Source organism: Perna viridis, chromosome 3 (assembly GCF_037379345.1).
Source record: "Perna viridis isolate PV_CMFRI_1.1 ecotype Kerala chromosome 3, ASM3737934v1, whole genome shotgun sequence".
NCBI lineage: Eukaryota > Metazoa > Mollusca > Bivalvia > Mytilida > Mytilidae > Perna > Perna viridis.
In genome coordinates this window covers 59657086-59675395 of record NC_142447.1, presented here as the reverse complement: position 1 = coordinate 59675395, position 18310 = coordinate 59657086, and the positions used below count along the sequence as shown (strand labels likewise).

The 18310-nt window shown below is 31.6% G+C and overlaps 1 protein-coding gene and 1 long non-coding RNA gene across 6 annotated transcripts in view; one reads left to right on the top strand and one right to left on the bottom strand.

The window, feature by feature from the left end:
• LOC148623161 (uncharacterized) overlaps window positions 1-18310 on the top strand; it is a 31962-nt gene that overhangs the window by 10209 nt on the left and 3443 nt on the right. For 4 of the 5 annotated variants that reach the window (XM_088573724.1, XM_088573722.1, XM_088573723.1 and 1 more), the window contains exons 5-7: window positions 14074-14207; window positions 15445-15577; window positions 15956-16053. In XM_088573724.1, the coding sequence (XP_088429850.1) occupies window positions 14074-14207; window positions 15445-15577; window positions 15956-16053 (365 nt within the window). Of the gene's footprint in view, window positions 1-14073; window positions 14208-15444; window positions 15578-15955; window positions 16081-18310 lie in introns of all 5 variants that reach the window. The other variant, XM_088573725.1, reaches the window with a different exon arrangement.
• LOC148623162 (uncharacterized) lies at window positions 197-8196 on the bottom strand. The gene is made up of 2 exons (XR_015920791.1): window positions 7890-8196; window positions 197-3415 (listed from the first exon to the last, which is right to left on the bottom strand). It is a non-coding gene; the product is annotated as an uncharacterized LOC148623162 (long non-coding RNA).

Here is an 18310-nt window from a genome sequence, read left to right as displayed (position 1 = left end):
TTTATACGCCCACAAAAAAATGCAATCATATGTTATGGCACAGCCATCCTCATCATTTGGGGACACTTCGTTTCCGTGTAATAACTCAAGTCGTGGTTGACCAATTGTTCTGAAATTTTCATACGATTTTATAAGGTTCCTATTTGATACTGTTTTATAAAAAGGAACCAAAAGGTGTAAAAATAGGTGTTTTATAAAAACCAATGAAGAATATATTTTTATTTTTCCAATTTTAATTATTCTTTTTTATTGTGTTCCTTATTTAATTCTGGTGTACAATTGTAGTAGCAGATTTTACATGTTTTGAACTGTTTTCAAGTTATAGGGGGTCAAAGTTGGGCAATGCCCAAAAAAATCAACTTTTCTATTTTCATTCAGATTTCAAAAATTCTTTTTTTTCTTATTGGATTTCTCATTAAATTCCCTGCCTCCATTTTTCAGATTTCAGATATTTCTTGTGGTTTTCTTGTTATGAGGGGTCAAAGCAATAGGAACTTCTCAGCCTTTCTCGTTACACAAAAGAAAAACATTGGAGGCACTAAGTGGAAGGATCTGTCCAGAATTTTACCTTTCCGATTCAAAAATTATAGTTATACTGGTTGAATTTTTTACCATTACTTTTTTTCTCAGCTCATCACTTTGGGCCAAAATTCTTGGAAGACTTGCTGTTCTTAATTTTTAGTGATATCTTTCTAAATTTTTAGGGCCACTTTTAGGGTGGATAGAACTACTTTGATTCGTGTATGACTGCAGTTTCGGCAAATTTTTCAAGAAATTCTCTTTCTGCATCCAAGGTTATTTTTAGTTATTTTCTCTACACTAAAGTTCAAATTCAAGTTCAAAAGTTTTACATGTACCGACTTTAAATAAAACTTTTGAAGTTGAATTTGAAATTTAGTGTAGTGGAAATGGCCAAATAGTTCCCATTAATTTTTAATATAATTTAACATTTTGTTCAATAATGTCCAAACCATTTGATGTGTCCATCATAAATTTTAAACCCTTATGCTTAAATGTGTCAAAAGCTAATATTGTATCTACACTTGCCCCAACTGTTCAGGGTTTGACCACTGCGGTCATATCATACTGTTCTCTGCAAATCTTTTATTGGAATGAAGGGGCTAGAAACAAGTGCTTTCTTGATGTCCAAATATATAACAGTAAAAGTGAATGGATCTCTTTTAAATTATACCTTAAACAAGACAGGAATTAATTGTTGGGGTAGTGACTTAAGTTAAGAACAAGATGCCACAAAGAGGCCAGAAACAAGAATTTTTTTTAATTTCTAAATGATAACTTCACTAAAAGGGAATCAATCACTTTGATATTCTACCACAAAGTACCATTCCCCAAAGTAAGGTTTTGATTGATTTTGAAGGTTGTGAGGGGAACCATTTAGAAAATGGGGGTCAAATAGTGTGTCCATACTTGCCCCAACTGTTCAGGGTTTGACCTCTGTGGTCGTACATGTATCAAGCTGCATCCCTCAATGCATTGCATTCCTATTGAATTTTGTGTTCTGTTTGATAAAATTATGTGCCATTTTTGTATCAAAATTTCAGTTAAATGCATTTATTTGTATGTTTAATTTATTCCTATTATAGAAATAAAATTTAATCATGAATACATACTTAACCCTAATATAAAAAAAGACATTAATTTCACTTTTGGTGGTTAAACATTTTTTCAGACTAAAAATCCTATTTTGATAAAACCAAGACATAGCAATGTGTTGTAATAATTATTGACTGCCATATATATGATATTTGTATAGATACATATTATTGTTATTTATTGCTTGTTGTTACCATGACATCACCATAGAGATCTCATTTTTTTGTTTTCATTAATTCTATTTGTTGGTATGAATACTGAGCTTTCTATGTGCAATTTAACTGTCTTAAATTTTGAGAAATATTACATCTGTATTTCTGAATTTTGTACACAGTTTTGAAATGGTCAGACAACTTTTGATATTTAAAGGTAAAGATTAATTTTCATTCACCTCCTTTTCTTTCAGTAAGAGTTTAGCAATGTGTGATTTATAAACCTTATTATTCATAACTGTAAAGTAATCTTTGATATTATTCCTGTACTGAAATATAAATTGGATCTTTAAAGCTATTATAAAAGTATTTGTTTATGCATAGAGTTTCATACCATACTGATAATTTAGAGCTGTCAGCCTTTATGGGAACATTTGCAATGAAACTTCACAAATGTTTTTTTTTTATGTAATAAAACATATGTCCCTAGTTTTTTTTGATTTTGACAGCCCAGATATTGACTACAATTCCATCAAAAATGATAGGAACAGTAGTATGCAAGGGGAGACAATTCAGAGAAGTTATTTCTAAAATAGGACAGCTATGTACTGTTTTTCATCAATGTATTTAAACTCAGTGTATTTGTAATTTAAAATTATCTGTATTGATTTTATAAATTTTTCAATTTCTAATATTTCTACAGGATTAACATTGTGATTGATGTTGTATTTATAACTATTCCAACTATCATGTGATACATCTTGTCACATTCCTAATTTACAATTTTATTTTGTATCTTTAGTGCTGTTGATTTTAATGATTTGTCAGTTGTTTTTTTTTTATGTTTTACTTGCTGTCATTGATTAAATAAAAGAAAAACATAGTAAAATTTACTTTAAAATTGAAACTTTACTATTACAGTTAAAAGCCCTCACTGGATTGTTAATTGTAGGAGATGGAAGATACTATAACTGTGGAAAACTTAACTTTAAAAGGGTTTTGCAAGCATGTGTTATCCTTCAGTTATCTGAAACCCCTTTGCAAGCATCTGGTGATAGAATTCATCATGAACATTTACACAAGATGCCATCCTATCAAGTTTCACCAAAATCCATTGAATGGTTGAGAAGCAGTTGTGCTTCCAAGTACATGGATGAAGGTGGAAATGAATGGACAAGGAAGTTCACCACACTATTGTTTGCTGGGGTTTATCAAGGTTTAATTATGAAGTAGAATATTGTGAAATTTTACAAGGTTACTTCGAAATAGTCATGCTTAGCTATATCATTTAATACTCTACCAGTTTGGTTGAAAGTTATTTTTATAGTCCACCCATATATATATATATATGCTACAGGTTGATATATATGCTACAGGTTGGCTGCAAGTTACTCTCTTCATCCTAGCTATCGGGTAAAGACAATGTTGTTTACATGTTGATGTTTGGTGAATATCTTTGTTGATCGGTCATGTGTAATACCATCTGTTCATTTTTCATTGCCTTAAAACTTGACGTACAAATCATTTCCAGTTTTTCATTTAAATTTCTTGTATTAAGCTACTTGAGTTGCCAATAATTTGTGCTCTTTTATGATCAACAGTCTCTAATTCAGTAATTTGATGTACATCACCCATTTTCTGAACTGGGTCTGAAATATTAAATTGATTTTTTTTTTTCAATACTAAGAAATTTGGATAAACTCAAAAACTCATTTTCACTAAAGACATGCCCACTTAAAACAGAATTACTTATATTAATGCCAACATCGCATACCGAAAAATTGATGCATTTTATTATTTTTTATATGACAGCCAAAAAATGTGTTTGTATAATGGAATGGTGCTGTCATTATTGTCTTCATTGTATGTAGACACTTTTTTTCATGTGATAAATTTAAAATTTCATAACAAGGTTCCAAATGAAGCTTGGTATTGATTTTAAGGGTTATGGCCTCAACTACTATAGAATTAGGACCAAAAACAATCATTTCATAGAATTTAACTGTCAGTGTTATACAATATTTTGACCCTGGGGTTAAAATATCATAGTGAAAATTCCCCCCCCGCCCCCAATTGCAAATTGAATAAAACAAAGGGGTGAAAATATCACAACAGGGTTAATATTTCGCAGGAGGGGGTTAAAATATTGCAACAGGGTGGTTAAAATATAACATGGGTTAACTTATCATAGCAGGGGAATTAAAATATCACAACAGGAGGTTAATTTATCACAGGAGGGGGTTGAAATATCATAATAGGGGGGTTAAAATATTACAGCAGGGGTAAAAGTATCATAACAGGGGGGTTAATTTATGGCAGGAAGGGGGTTAAAATATCACAGCAGGTGGTTGAAATATCGCAGCAGGGGGTTAAAATATAATAGCACGTGGGCTGAGATAACCCCCTGAGCACCCCTCAACTCATCAACCAAAATATGATTTTCAGGTACCTTTATACCTCTCATTTATGAATCACCATTTACCATCATTTACCATTTCATAAGATATGTGAATTTTTGTTTTATGAGATTATGTGGAAGTGTAGTGTATAAAGTTGAAAAATACAAACTTTGAAAAATTGTGATGGCAATAGCTATCACAGCCTTTTATGCAAGAGAAGCTAAAATGTCAACTTCTCAGTAAGGGGTCAAAGATTTTTTTTCAACTTTCTATAAATGTTTTATTTCGAACATCCATTTGCATTTTGAGTTGAGACAGTTAATTTGGGTACAAGTGAATAGTTCACAATGAATTTATACCTAAAAGATGTCATACCACTACAGTATAGCTGGGATTGATTTTGAGGGTTGTGATTTGAACAATTTGGGAGTTTGGGGCCAAAAAGGGTCTACAAGTTTTTTTCTGGAATCCTCACAATGACCTCAGACTAAGTTAAAAGTTCTGTAAAAATGTGTGCATGCCAGTGAAATTGTACAAAAGGTTTCATACTACAAAAGGACAGCTATGGTTGCTAGAGTCATGACTTAAATCATTTGAAATAGAAAACAATAATGGGCATTTTCCTGGTGTTCCCAATGTCGTCCACAAATATTAATAGATTTCTATATTAAACTACAAGTTTCCAGATAACTACATTTATGTTAATTTTGTAGGGTTATTTCTCTTATCCTTGACAATAGGGTTCAAAAGGGTAAAAAGTAGTTAAAAACATAAAGATAGTGATTTTTAAGTACAGGTCTGCCTAAAAACTAGGCAAAGACTTATAATTAGTGGTTTGTGCCTTTCTTGATCCCAAATATTTTTTTATTGGAAATCCTTCAGCCCATAGAATCTCTTTTAGGAAAATATACCTAGTTAGTGCAAATAAACATAGTTCACTGGAGATATTAAAACTTTAGATTTGGTAATGTTCCACTACAGAAAACAAAAGGGAAAATTTCCTGCCAGAATTTTTACACTATAAGTATAACCAGTTAAAAAAATATTTCAAGATATATAGCAGTTCCCAAATATTTTTTAATGGAAATCCTTCAGTAAGTCTTATAGACACTGTATTAAAAAATAAAAGTGCAAATGAGAGTTGCCCAATGGAGATATCCATACTTAGACATTTCAACACTCTTAGTGCGATAAATTAACTCCCTGTTGCAATATTTTAACCCCCTGCTGTGATATTTCAACCCTCCTGCTGTGATATTTTAATCCCCCTGCTACAATAAATTAACCCCCGTTATGATATTTCAACCCCCCTGTTGTGATATTTTAATCCCCCTGCTGTGATATTTCACACACCCCTGTTTCGATATTTTAACTCCACTGGTGCGATAAATTAACCTAAATGCTGTGATATTTTAACTCCCCTGATGCAATAAATTAACCCCTATTTTGATAATATAACCCCCAGCTGCAATAAATTAACCCCCGTTATAATATTGTAACTCTCTGCTGCAAAATAATAACTCCTGGGTGCAAAAAATTAACCCTACTGCTGCGATAAATTACCCCCCACCCCATTTATTTTTAACCCCCTGCTGCCATATTTTTACCCCCGTTACGATATTTTAACCCCCTACAGCAATGTTTTCAGCCCCCTGTTGCGATAATTATCCCTGTTATGATAAATTAACCCCTTCTGTGATATTTAAACTCTCCTGCTGCCATATTTTTAACCCCTCTGCTGCGATAAATTAACCCCCTATTAAGATATTTTAACCCCATGCTATGATATTTTAAGCCTCTGATGTGATATTTTAAGACCCTGATATGATAAATTAACCCGTTATGGCAATTTAACCCCCTGCTGCAATTTTTTAACCCCCCCCCCCCATGCGATAATTTTGCCCGTTATGATATTCTAACCCCCTTCTGTGATAAATTTACCTCCCGTAGGAGGATTAAACTATCATAAGAGGGGTCATGTTAAAATAAGTATATTCGTATGAAATATTGACCCTGGGATTAAGATATCATATGATATTTTAACTCCAGGGTAAATATTTTGCAGGGTTCAAAATAACATATGACATTAGGAAGAGCAAACAATTGTCTATGATGTTGCTCCACAATATTCTATACCATAATGATCAGATTGGTATTAATTTGGGGGGTTAAGACTTGAAAATTTCAGAAATTGGGAACCAGAAACATGGATTTTCATGATGTCCAGACAATAACTTTACTATTAGTGGAAGGATCTCTTTGTTATTGTATTACAAGATACCATACAACAAAAGAAATGCTTGGATTGATATGGGGGTTAAGACTTGAACCTTTTCCCCTATGTCCTGACAATAACTTGAATAAAAAGGAATGGATCTCATGTAAATTATACTACAAGGTACCATACCACAAAAGAAAGACTGAGATTATTTTGGGGTTATGACGTGGGCCAAGTAAGAAAAAAGGGCAACAAAAGGGCTAGAAATAAAGTTTTTTTTATTTCTGCATGATAACTTGAGTAAAAGGCAATGGATAACTTTGAAATTGTACCACAAGGTGCCATATACCAAAGGATTTTGTTAAAGAAGTATACAGATAAAAACAGGGCATAGTATAAACAGCATTAAATGGCAGGTGGACATGTCAGAGAAAACACATAACTCAAATCTGGAAACAAAATGATTTAATGATATTTTTTGGATCAAAAAAAAAAAAAAAAAATCCTGGTCCCAAGGGCCTGTGATTGGAATTTTAAGTAACAAAAGTTGCATGCTTTCCAGAACTTAACAGACGCCTTTTAAAAACAAAAGTAATGATACAAGTAATCAGATTTTGGGAACATATGTAATTCAAAATACACACTTTTTTATAAGATATTAATAATATCCCCCAAAATAACAAATGGGACTCAACAATCTGGAAAAGGATAAAAGAATTGGAATTTAGCTTCCTCATATTAAATACCCATGATATTCAACGAATATATCAAATATAAAACAAAGAATACTCGATCAAGCCATTCAAAATAAATATAGCTGCTTAAGAGAAAATAATAAATTCTGCATTTATAAAAGTTTATACAAATAAAATTGCAGACCTGCTTACATCAATGTATGCAAATTTAAATTTGACAGATCCACAATTTGTAAATTTATGAATAGAGCTCACTCTCTTGCAATTGAGAGGGGACACAACCAAAATATCCCCAAAAGTAACCGTATTTGCACTTCATGCAATACTTCACAAACTGAAGATGAAGTGCATTTTTTCATACACTGTCCAGCCTATACAGTAACAAGACAAGTTTTCATCAACAAGATAAAAAGCAAAAACGGTTTCTTTTCAATAACAGAAAATAATATATCCTTAACATTAAACAGTAACTGTTTAATTATTCTAAAAGCCTTAACTGAATATATTAATAAATGTTTAGCCTTGTCAATTACATTTAAATAAAGTATTAGTTTAAGGCACCTCCGCTCCAGATTTTCCATATGGTTATTTTTAGAACTGTAATTTTTTGTATGTTTGGATTTGTACTTAAACAAAATGTATTTATAAATAACAGTGTTAGAAACCTGTATTAATTACATATATATTAAATACCATTATAGAAAGAACTGAAATAGACTATTAAACACAATTTATTCCGAAATTTGATATACATTTTATGTAGGTAATAATAAAGTATCAAACAATAGCTCCCCAACTACGATTGTCTTACTATTAAAAGAGAGTATGTCACTATTTAAAATCAGGACACCAGATACTACTAACAGGAAATGTCACACAAAATAGTACTTCGTTCAATATTATATAGGTTTTTCAGATTACAGACACGGAAATTTTGTAGGCAATGAATAAAGTGTAAGCAGGGTACAGGAGATTATTGTCCATATTGAAACAGGAAGTTGGAAATTTCAGGGATCATTTATTTTTTCATAAATCTTATTGTTCTTGTTCATGCTTAGTATAACAGGTTAAACGATTTCATCAGGATTTTTATTTACTCCTGACATATTTTAATGCTACCTTCCATTCAGTCTCAAACAAAATTTGAAACACCATGAAAAAAAACCCCAACTTTTAATAGACTCAAGATTTTGACATCTTTCTTTTAATCAATTGAATAAGCAGACACCTGCTTCCGGATTAGATATGTCAAAACTACATAGCCTAGTATTGCATCAAACTAGAAGAATATGTTGCCGTAGAGAATCTTTAGTAAGATAAATTTTCAAAAGCAAATATGTTAATCATAGAGAGTTATGATTTCACTAAAGTGTCTGTCTATGCATAACCCATAACCTACAGGCTACACCAAATAGTTATCGAATGTAAATAGTTTTAAAAAAGTATACGTTTGGTTTCCATCATCAACATGTTTAAATTATCGTCATCATTTTGTAAATTCATATTAAGATGCTCGGCATATGGTCTCCAACACTGAAAGAGTAATATAGAAGAAATAATTATGCCTGGCCTGGGCTTACAGCAGATATGAAGGACTGGATTTAATGTGGATCTGTCTTTGATTGATTACTTGCATGTTATTTATAATTTGTATGTCATGTTGATTTCAGTTAATATGTATGTCTTGTGTTTTATTTATGTTGATTTTAAAAGTTCTGCAGAGCTTATGTTTATTGTTTGATATATATCAACTTTAAATAAAGTTTACTCGCCTTGACTTGTCCCCTATTGAAAACTTGATCCATCCCAAATCATTAACTTTATGCATTATAAATTCATACAATTAAAATATTAATAATAAATATTGAAAATAAATTATCTTATCCTTTTCTTTTCTTCCCTTGTTTGTCTACCCCGGACGACTTTTTACGAGCAACTCAGCGGGTGTTTCTAGAAAAACAGAGGACGCTTACCCTACCGGTGCACCTGGTCCATGCTCCCAGTTTTTAGTGGAGTCCGAGTTGCTCATTTACTTTTGTTACTTTGTATGTATGATTTTAGTTACTTTATGTTCTTTGTTGTGTATGTCTGTTTTCCATGTCTAGTCTTTGTCCCTGGATTACATTCTTTTGATTACCGCTATAACCTTGGTTTCCTTGATTACTCTTTATGTTTTTCTTAAATTTAAAATATAAATGAATAGATTACAGTTCAAAAAATATTATTAGTATGAGACCTAATTGAGTAATTACATATGATTCTTACATTACAAAATGAAAAGTAAGTAGTCAAGTTATTTTTTATCATTAAAGGGTTATTGTTTTCCATTTACCTGTTTTTAATCAAGGTTTTTACAAGTTCAAAGCAGCATCAAAGCCTATGCCAAGCTTGTTTTAATGAATAATGAACACCAAACAGTTACTCACTAAGAAAAACATTGTTTGATGTTCCACTATTTTTTACAAAAAAAGAGAATGGAAAATTTATTCCCATTTCAAATATATTACAATGCCCTATCCATGTGTGGTTTGCAGCCAGGGTGGAAGGTGATGGCAGTGACGGTGAATAACTTTCAAAAAACTATCTGAATGTACAATGTAATTGCATGTGTTAATGCATGTTAGTTTATGTGGTCTGTATAGTTTAAATGTTTGTGGGATCTTTTAAGTCTGAATGTTTGTCTGTGAACATATGCATGTGTAAATGAAAAAGCCTGTGAACCATGTCTTTGTCTCTGAATAAATATGTTAGAGGGGACAGATCATCTTGGGGATGGATCGACTGGTGATGGATAAACTTGGGGATCGATCAACCAGCTACCATTGGATGGAGCTATTTGTACTCAAATTACCTTTATAACTTGAATTACTTTTTTGATAATGCAGCTTTATTTTGTTGTACCGCTGATGTCTCCTGTGACCAATAGGAATATGCATGACTTTCTACTTGTATAACACATGATGATGATGTGTGTCTGTGTTAAAACAATCACATCCTAACTGCATACATCACTTCCGACAAAGATTTTGAGCCATTCATGTCTTGACAAATGATCTACCTATGTAAGATGTCCCTGATGCTCCATTCCTATAGACGATATACCAAATTTGGGAAAAAATTATTTATACTTTCCCCAACTTCTGGTAAAGATTATTTGAGGTAAAATGGCAGGTCACTCAATGAAGAGCAAGAAGAAATTGATATTGATTGATTTTAAATAGAAAATTGACTTCTAAAGCCAAACAATGTCCTTACTTTCTACAAAAAGAAAATTAGGGTCAATAATGATCATTTTGGAAGGCCAACAACATTTCAGACAAAGGTTTTGTTATATGAGCATGCTTATTTTGGTATCAGTTTTGTCCAGTAGGGCAGTATAATTCCAGAACTATTCTGGATTTCCCAATTTGGAATATTGTCTATTGTATTCACTCCCTGTACAGTCAGAATGTCTTAATATAATACAAGACATTGCACATCTTCCTCTGGTGGCTGAAGTTCCACTATTCTGTCCATAACTAAATGCATATTGTAATGCACATGCAATGAAAGTGCCAGACTGTTCAACCTATCCTGATCCATTGTTGCAGGCAGTTACGTCTTCAGTAGACCAAACTCCCTATCTGAACACTCACATAATTTCTGACGGACATTGTACACTCAATTTTCAAAATTTAATCAATATTTGGGTAAAGGAGCTTGTTTTAGTGTTGAATAGATGCAACTGCTGTCAGTTTTATTTTTGCCAGAAATACAGCCACCTTTTACCTATGGGCTAGGCAAGTTGTTGTAAAAAATTCCAGAAAATGATTAAGCTTTTCATTTAGAATTGCTGAAGTGGAATAATGAATTGCGATATCTTGAATTAAATACAAATACAAATATTTTATTTATCTCTAACACAGTTACAATAAGTGGTTTTGGCCAATCTTAAAATTACATGAATTGAACATATTGAACATGTGTTATATATAATGTGTAGTATTTACAAATGTAGCTTACTGAATTGAAGTTATAAAGGATTATGAAAATACAATTTATATATCAATTGATAAGACTTTCTTTTTTCCATGCAATCTGATATGAAACTGGAAGACAACCTCGGTAATTTATGATTTTTACTGTTAAACATTATACTTAGTTTTTTTTATAATATTAAACATATCAAAGTTTTTATTTGAAGAAGAAATTTTCAGTTTTAGTTCATCTCTTAGTGTGTTGTATAAATCACACTCAAATTAAAAATGTTCTTCGTCTTCAATGTTAATATGGCATACAGGCCATATTCTATTGTCTTTTGGAATATTGAGATGTCTTCCCCTCTCAATCATAAGCTGATGAGAGCTAATTCTTATTTTGGATATCATGGATCTCTCAGCCAGTTTAGACAAATCTACCGTATATAATTTGGTCTAGTTCCAGACCTATAAAGTTTTCTATAAAAAGATAATTTTGAAGAATTACTGATATATGAATTTTGTTCTTGTAAATATTGACCTGATATTCTTTGTTTAATCACTGGTAACTTTATTTTTAGTGCACTTGGGTTATTCATTAAATAGCCAAATCCCAAGGTATCTAGTAACCTTTTGGTATTAGTTGTCCAAGTGTTTTAATCCTTTGTAATATAATAAAAGATTGGTATAATAGAGTAGTATTATTGGAAAAAATATTATTTAGAAATCTTATTAATGATTGAAAAATTAATATATTGCAGGGGCAATCTACATAGCTCTGCACGACAAGCATAATTGCAAGCTTTTCAGTTGACTCCAAGTAGTTCTTTAATAAATTTAGTATGGAATTTTTCAAGGTTATTTAATGTATTCTTTAGAAGTGATTCATTTCCCCAAATTTCACTGCAGTAAAGTATAATTGGGAAAACCAAAGAGTCAAAAAGTTTCTTTAGAAGTCTACATGGGTTGTTTAATCCCATAACTTTGAAATAGCTTTATCAATCAATATATCTACATTGAAATTTCCATTATATTTAATGGTTAAACCAAAATATGTATGCGTTACAGTTTCAAGAGGTAAATTGTTATAAATAAATGAATTTCCATATGTTTTACCATTAGAATTGAAGATAATAACTTAAGATTTGTCTGTATTGACCTTAAGTCTCCATGATTTACAGAGTGCAATTTATCTAGACAATGTTGTAAACCAGACTGACTTTTTGCAATAAAACAATGTCATCAGCATATAAGAGAATGTTGAATGAAGATTCTTCTATGACCACTGGATCAGTCTCTGGATGGTCGAGATGTTTTGTTAAATCATCAATAAAAAAATTAAATAAAATGAAAGTTCCAACATCTCCTTGTTTCACTCCACGCTCGGAGGAAAAGATTGGATTCAGACCATTATCAAATTTAATTCTGAATGATGTATTTGTATACATTGATATGAGAATATTTGATATTAACGGTGGGAATTTATTTTTTAGAATTTTATAGAAAAGCCGTTTTCTCCACATGGTATCAAAAGCCTTTCTAAGATCTATAAAAGCTGCAAAAACTTATTTATGTTTTGATTTTTGTGCATTGACAATTGACTTTAATGTAAATAAGTGGTCAGAAGTGTGACTTTTTTCTTTAAATCCAATTTGGTTTTTACTTAGAAAGTTACTTTTTTTGATAAAATTGTGAATATTTTCCTCATATTAACACAATCTTCTTAACTTAGAACAAAGTGAATACAATTTTTTCCTATATTCAGCATTTTCTGGAAATTTGTTGACAAGTTTTTGATAGTTTTTAACTGATTAAATGCAGAGCCATGACAGGTCTCACTAGGCCAATATTATTTTACTTATTAGCATCTTTGATTGGAATTGACTTTGTCTTTACAATTCAAGTAGTAAGTAAGTTAATAATTGGGTGATATATTTTGGTCTGTTGGTACATTATAGTTAAACTTTTGATGAGGCTGATATGTGACAATATTGGAATTACAAAATAGTAAGAAAAATTGAATTTAGAAACAGCTCAACCATAGTTTGGTACAGAAAATTTTTTCGAGATGGATTTGATTAGAGTATATTTAATTGTCTAAATTTACTTGCTTTTTATTTGACATTTAGTTTTAAAAGGTAATAATTAAACAGAATTTTTTTTTTTTAAATGTAAAGTGATGTAGCCTATTAGATGGAAAAATGAGATTCCATACCACAAATGGAAGGTTTTAATTCAGGGGTATAACCCAGTCATACTATTTGGGGAAACAGTAAAATATGTGCCAGAAACAAGCATTTTAATGTAACTATGTAGCTTAAGTATATGTGTATTGTTTGCATTGTAATTGTATCACTAGGTTCCATACCACAAAACAAAAGGCTATGTATGAGTTTGGAGATTTGTACCAATCTATGACAGAATTGGGGGCCAAATAAGACCAGTAAAGAGCTGTACCTTTTGAAGCATTTTATTTATCAATAAGATACAGGACTAGTTAAAAATCTTATTTGGTATTAAACTGGTCGTCAGGACTTTACTATGCATCCTTGCAATAGCCATATAGGTTACCAATCTCAAACTCTCTACTCACTTGGACTTATAGTACTCAACCTGAAACATTTTGGTTTCTTTAATACCAACAGAATAACTGAATAGTTGAGCTGGATGCAGCTTTCTGTTAGACTGAAATCAGGCGGTTAATCTGTGATAAGAAGGTTAGTGGTGAATTCATGTACCATAATGTATTGAGACTTTCTGGAAGCCTTTATCTGTTATACTTTAGCTGCTTTCTACATAGCCATTATTTATACCTTATAACTGAATATACACTGAAGTAGAACTGTAATTATGTCATTGTGCCTCAAAACTCTTTATTTTTAGCTGATAAATGTAAAAACCCTTCAATTTTGACTGAAATCTTGTTTGCTTTTCTTGAGGTTGAGGATAGATATGCTGTATGGTAATCCCAATACTAGTATTTATGTTGGTTTTCAATGAATTTTCACATTTTTATTACATTGCCATTCTACTTTCCAGGTTAGACTCTTTTCTGCATTTAACACAGACAGTTTGGCTCAATTATCTCAGCTTAATTCCAACAGAAATTTAAAATCAAGACAGATAGCGGATTTCAAAGAAAGACAATACTTTTCAAGTATAAATGGAATCAAGTAATGTCATTTGTGAAATAATTAGATAAACATTTTTGTTATTCATTTGTGTTTAAAAAAAAACCCCATAAATCCACAGTAATGTAGAATACTACAAGTAAGAAATATTAGTAGGTGTATCAACACAAATGTTGGACAAATCCACCAACACACCAGTTACAAATGAACATTTGTTAGTACTAATAGAAAATATGAGATTTAAAATAAAGAGGTGTCACCAGATCAACTTTCTTAGGTTTTGTGGCTCCCTGGCCACCAGGGTAATGCTTCAAGAATTATAAACTACTAAAATTTTAATGTACATGCATTTTTAAGTGATTAGTTTTACATCTTCAGCTCTTGGTTTTTATACCCTGCCAAACAAAGTGGTGAGGTATTTTATGATACCCTCCAAAAATGCCTGTCCATCTGTTAATCGGTTTCTAGATGATGATTTTAGTAGATGTCCCAGGATCTCTTTTTTTCTCCACTTTATATAGTTATTGAGTATCATAAAATACAGACCAAGTTCAAATTTCAGTTTGGTCAGATCATTTACAGGAAAGCTCTGGACCAATTTTTCTATGAATTGGCATTGTCTTTCTTTATAAGTCATTGTTCATATTTTTTGACAAAACATTAGTTTGTAGAGAGGCAAAGGGAAAATGTACAATATTTGTATAGCATCCATGTTTTGACATACACTTGCTCAGTAATATGCAATGCGATACTGGTACCTTAAGGGTATTATGAATTGGAGTTATCTTTCTTGGAATATGAATAGTTTAAGAAATATTTTTGATTATCTTGGAATTCTAATGAAAGGCATAAGTTAATCCTTTTGAGATTATGAAGTCTGAGTTTGATCTGTTGTTCCTATCTGATGATTTGTAATTTACTATGTGTCCATGGATATTAAATACAACACAATGTGGCAGTAAATGTCAGTAAGATGTCATATTGTTTTTACCTGACAAATAGAAAGATTGCTACACAAGAATTTTCAAATTTTGATGTAATTTTACATTTCGGAAGTTGAATATAATGAGTTGTGGTGCCAGAGACCATTTGCTGCAAAAAATGAGAAATGACCTAAAAACAATTGAATTTCAATTTCAAAAAGTTCAAATGCACAAAGTATAAATTATAAATTATACATCAACTGCATAGAATGACTGCAAATCATGAAGAAATACATAAGTAATGCTTTTTGTAATACCAAAGAGAATGAACCTGTTATGAATGTTTTGCTTTCCAGATCAAGTGAGTCCAAACTTTCTGATAATCAGTATGAGATAATAGCAGAAGAGACATTACAATCTCTGACAGATAAATTTGAAACTATTGGTGAAATTACAGACTGTGGTTCTGAGTATGATGTGTCCTATGGGGTAAGTACACTATTTGTGACAAAACAGACTGTGAACCTGACTATAATGTGTTCTATGTGGTAAGTACACTATTTGTGACAAAACAGACTGTGAACCTGACTATAATGTGTTCTATGTGGTAAGTACACTATTTGTGAAGCAATGGAATGTGATGCTGAGTAAAATGTGTCCTTTTGGGTGAGTACACTATATGTGAAGCAACAGAATGTGATCCTGAGTATGATATGTCCTTTTTCCTGATCTTTTTTTTGCTACTTGTAAGACATGTTGTTTATTTTTTTAACTGAATCAATCATTTTAAAAGACTATCAGGATCATGACTTTTCCATGTCATTATTTATGCAAGCTTTACTTGAGTTTTGTTATTATGTCTTTCAGAGTGGTGTCCTTACAGTAAAAATTAGTGACTCATGGGGAACCTATGTTATCAACAAACAAACACCTAATAAACAGATTTGGCTATCCTCACCTATCAGGTAGTATTGGCTGTCCTCACCTATCAGGTAGTATTGTCTGTCCTTACCTATCAGTATCAGGTAGTACACAATGTATTTTTTAATGACTTCAATTTGAGGTCATGATGGCACAAGCGGAAGGTTGTATTTTTTATGCCACCCTTACTTATGTGGTAGGGGCATTCACTGTTGTTCCTACATGTCCCTGTACCATAATTTTTTTTATTATCATAATCAATATGTTGGAACAATTGATGTGAATGATTTCAAATTTGGTATGCAGCTACAACATGATGAGCTGAGTTGACATTAGTTGTGTAATTTTCAAAAGCTTAAAACTTTAAACTGTTGGAATGATTTTAAAATAAAGTATTCAGCTTCAACATGATGAGTTGTATACACAGGAAAAATGGCAACATATGATTTCATTTGTTTTAAAAACATATGTTTAGGACCATTGTTGTAATAATATGTTTTTGTGCTTTTAATAATTCATGGACTCATGTTTTCGAAAATGATCTGAAAGCCATACTCTATTTATATGTGAAATTCTTTTGAAAACATACAAACACCCTATGATTTTTATTTATTTGCTTTCCATGAATTGATTTGTTAGTCAGAAACATGTGTTTTTCATGGTGGTCCTAAACATATGAAAAACATGTGTTGCAATTGTTTCTGAGTAGCATTTCTACTTCCTTTCTATTTGAGCATTCAAGGTTATTGGAAGTTTCAAGTTAGTCTTGGTCTTGAAGTATTGTATTTTATATTATGAATATGATTGTTGTAGTGATAATTGTTGATCTTTTAATGTCTCCTGTAAAAACTTGCTCTATGATGTATAATACAAAATGATTACCTCCCCTTGTCACTTCATTATGTTTGTATTATTTTTTCTTGTGCTGTCATTAATAATAGAAAGTAGAATGGAGTGTCGTTAGATCATCCATGCACTTACTGAATGGAACAATTAGTAGGTCTGAATGAGTATTAATTTATGTTGGAGGGGAGTATCTTGTACTAATTAACACAGGTGATTCGGCCAAGTGAGCTATTCCCATCACTTGGCATCTGTCGTCATCGTTAATAATTTTTCAAAACTCTTCTCCTCTGACACTACTTGACCAATTGGAACCAAACTTGATATGAATGTTCCTTGGGGTATCTTGCATAGAACAGATGTGGGGATTTTTTATCTGTCAAAAAACATGGCAGCTGTTACTAAAAATAGAACATAGGGGTCAGAAAGTGGTTTTTCGAATATATCTCCAAAACTGTAAGGTTAAGCCAAATTCTTTCACATTTTGAAATGATCCTTTAATAAGGCCTACACAAGTCTACAGCGACCACAGTTGTCAGATGACTCCTTGTAAGTGTTATTGCCTTTGAAAGGTAAAAAAATGACTTTTTTTTTGCCTTTTTCGGCCTATATCTTGAAAAGAAACTTTCAATTGATTCTTATGATAATTCCTACCAAAGTCTTCTTAGTCAATATGGTTGGACAACTCCTTGTTAAATTTATTGCCCTTGAGCGATTCAGGCTCCTGAGAGCCACTTTGGTTGGGAGGCATATTGGTTTTGGCTTGTCCGTCTGTCCGTGTCCGTCAGTCTCTGTGTGTGTGTGTGTGTCCATCACAAAGTTTGTCACCCAAACTCCTCTCAAACTACTGAACTGAATTTAACAAAACTTGGTATGTAGTTGTGCATTTTACCAGAAAATTTTTATACCCTAATTTTTTGTAGGATTTATGCCACTTTGAACTTAGAATTTGCCAAAATTCCTCATAAATTTACTTGTTAGCGCAACTCCTTTGAAACCATGGAACTAAATTTTACAAAACTTGGTATGTTGCAAGAACTTCATAAGTAGTTGTGCATATTACAAGGAAATTTTGATCCCCTAATTTTTATTGGAGTTATGCCTCTTTGAACTTAGAAATTTGGCAAAAATACTAACAAATTACCTTATCAGTGCAACTCCATTAAAACAATTATTTAGGTATTATGTAATAATTGTAAAGATGCCTTTGCAATATCCAAGAACTATTTTATGATATAACTTTCCGATAGAAATTCATACTGAAAATAATCTAAAATTGGGAAACCATTTCTTTACCTGCATAGCTTTCATTTCTGCTCAGAACAGTTTGTGGGTCGGGGGAGACATATGTTTTTGCAGACAAAAACAAACTTTAATTTACATATTTTATACCTCACTAATGCTTAGTTTAAAGTAATTTAATATAGAGACTCAGCCCATGTGTAACACCATACCTAA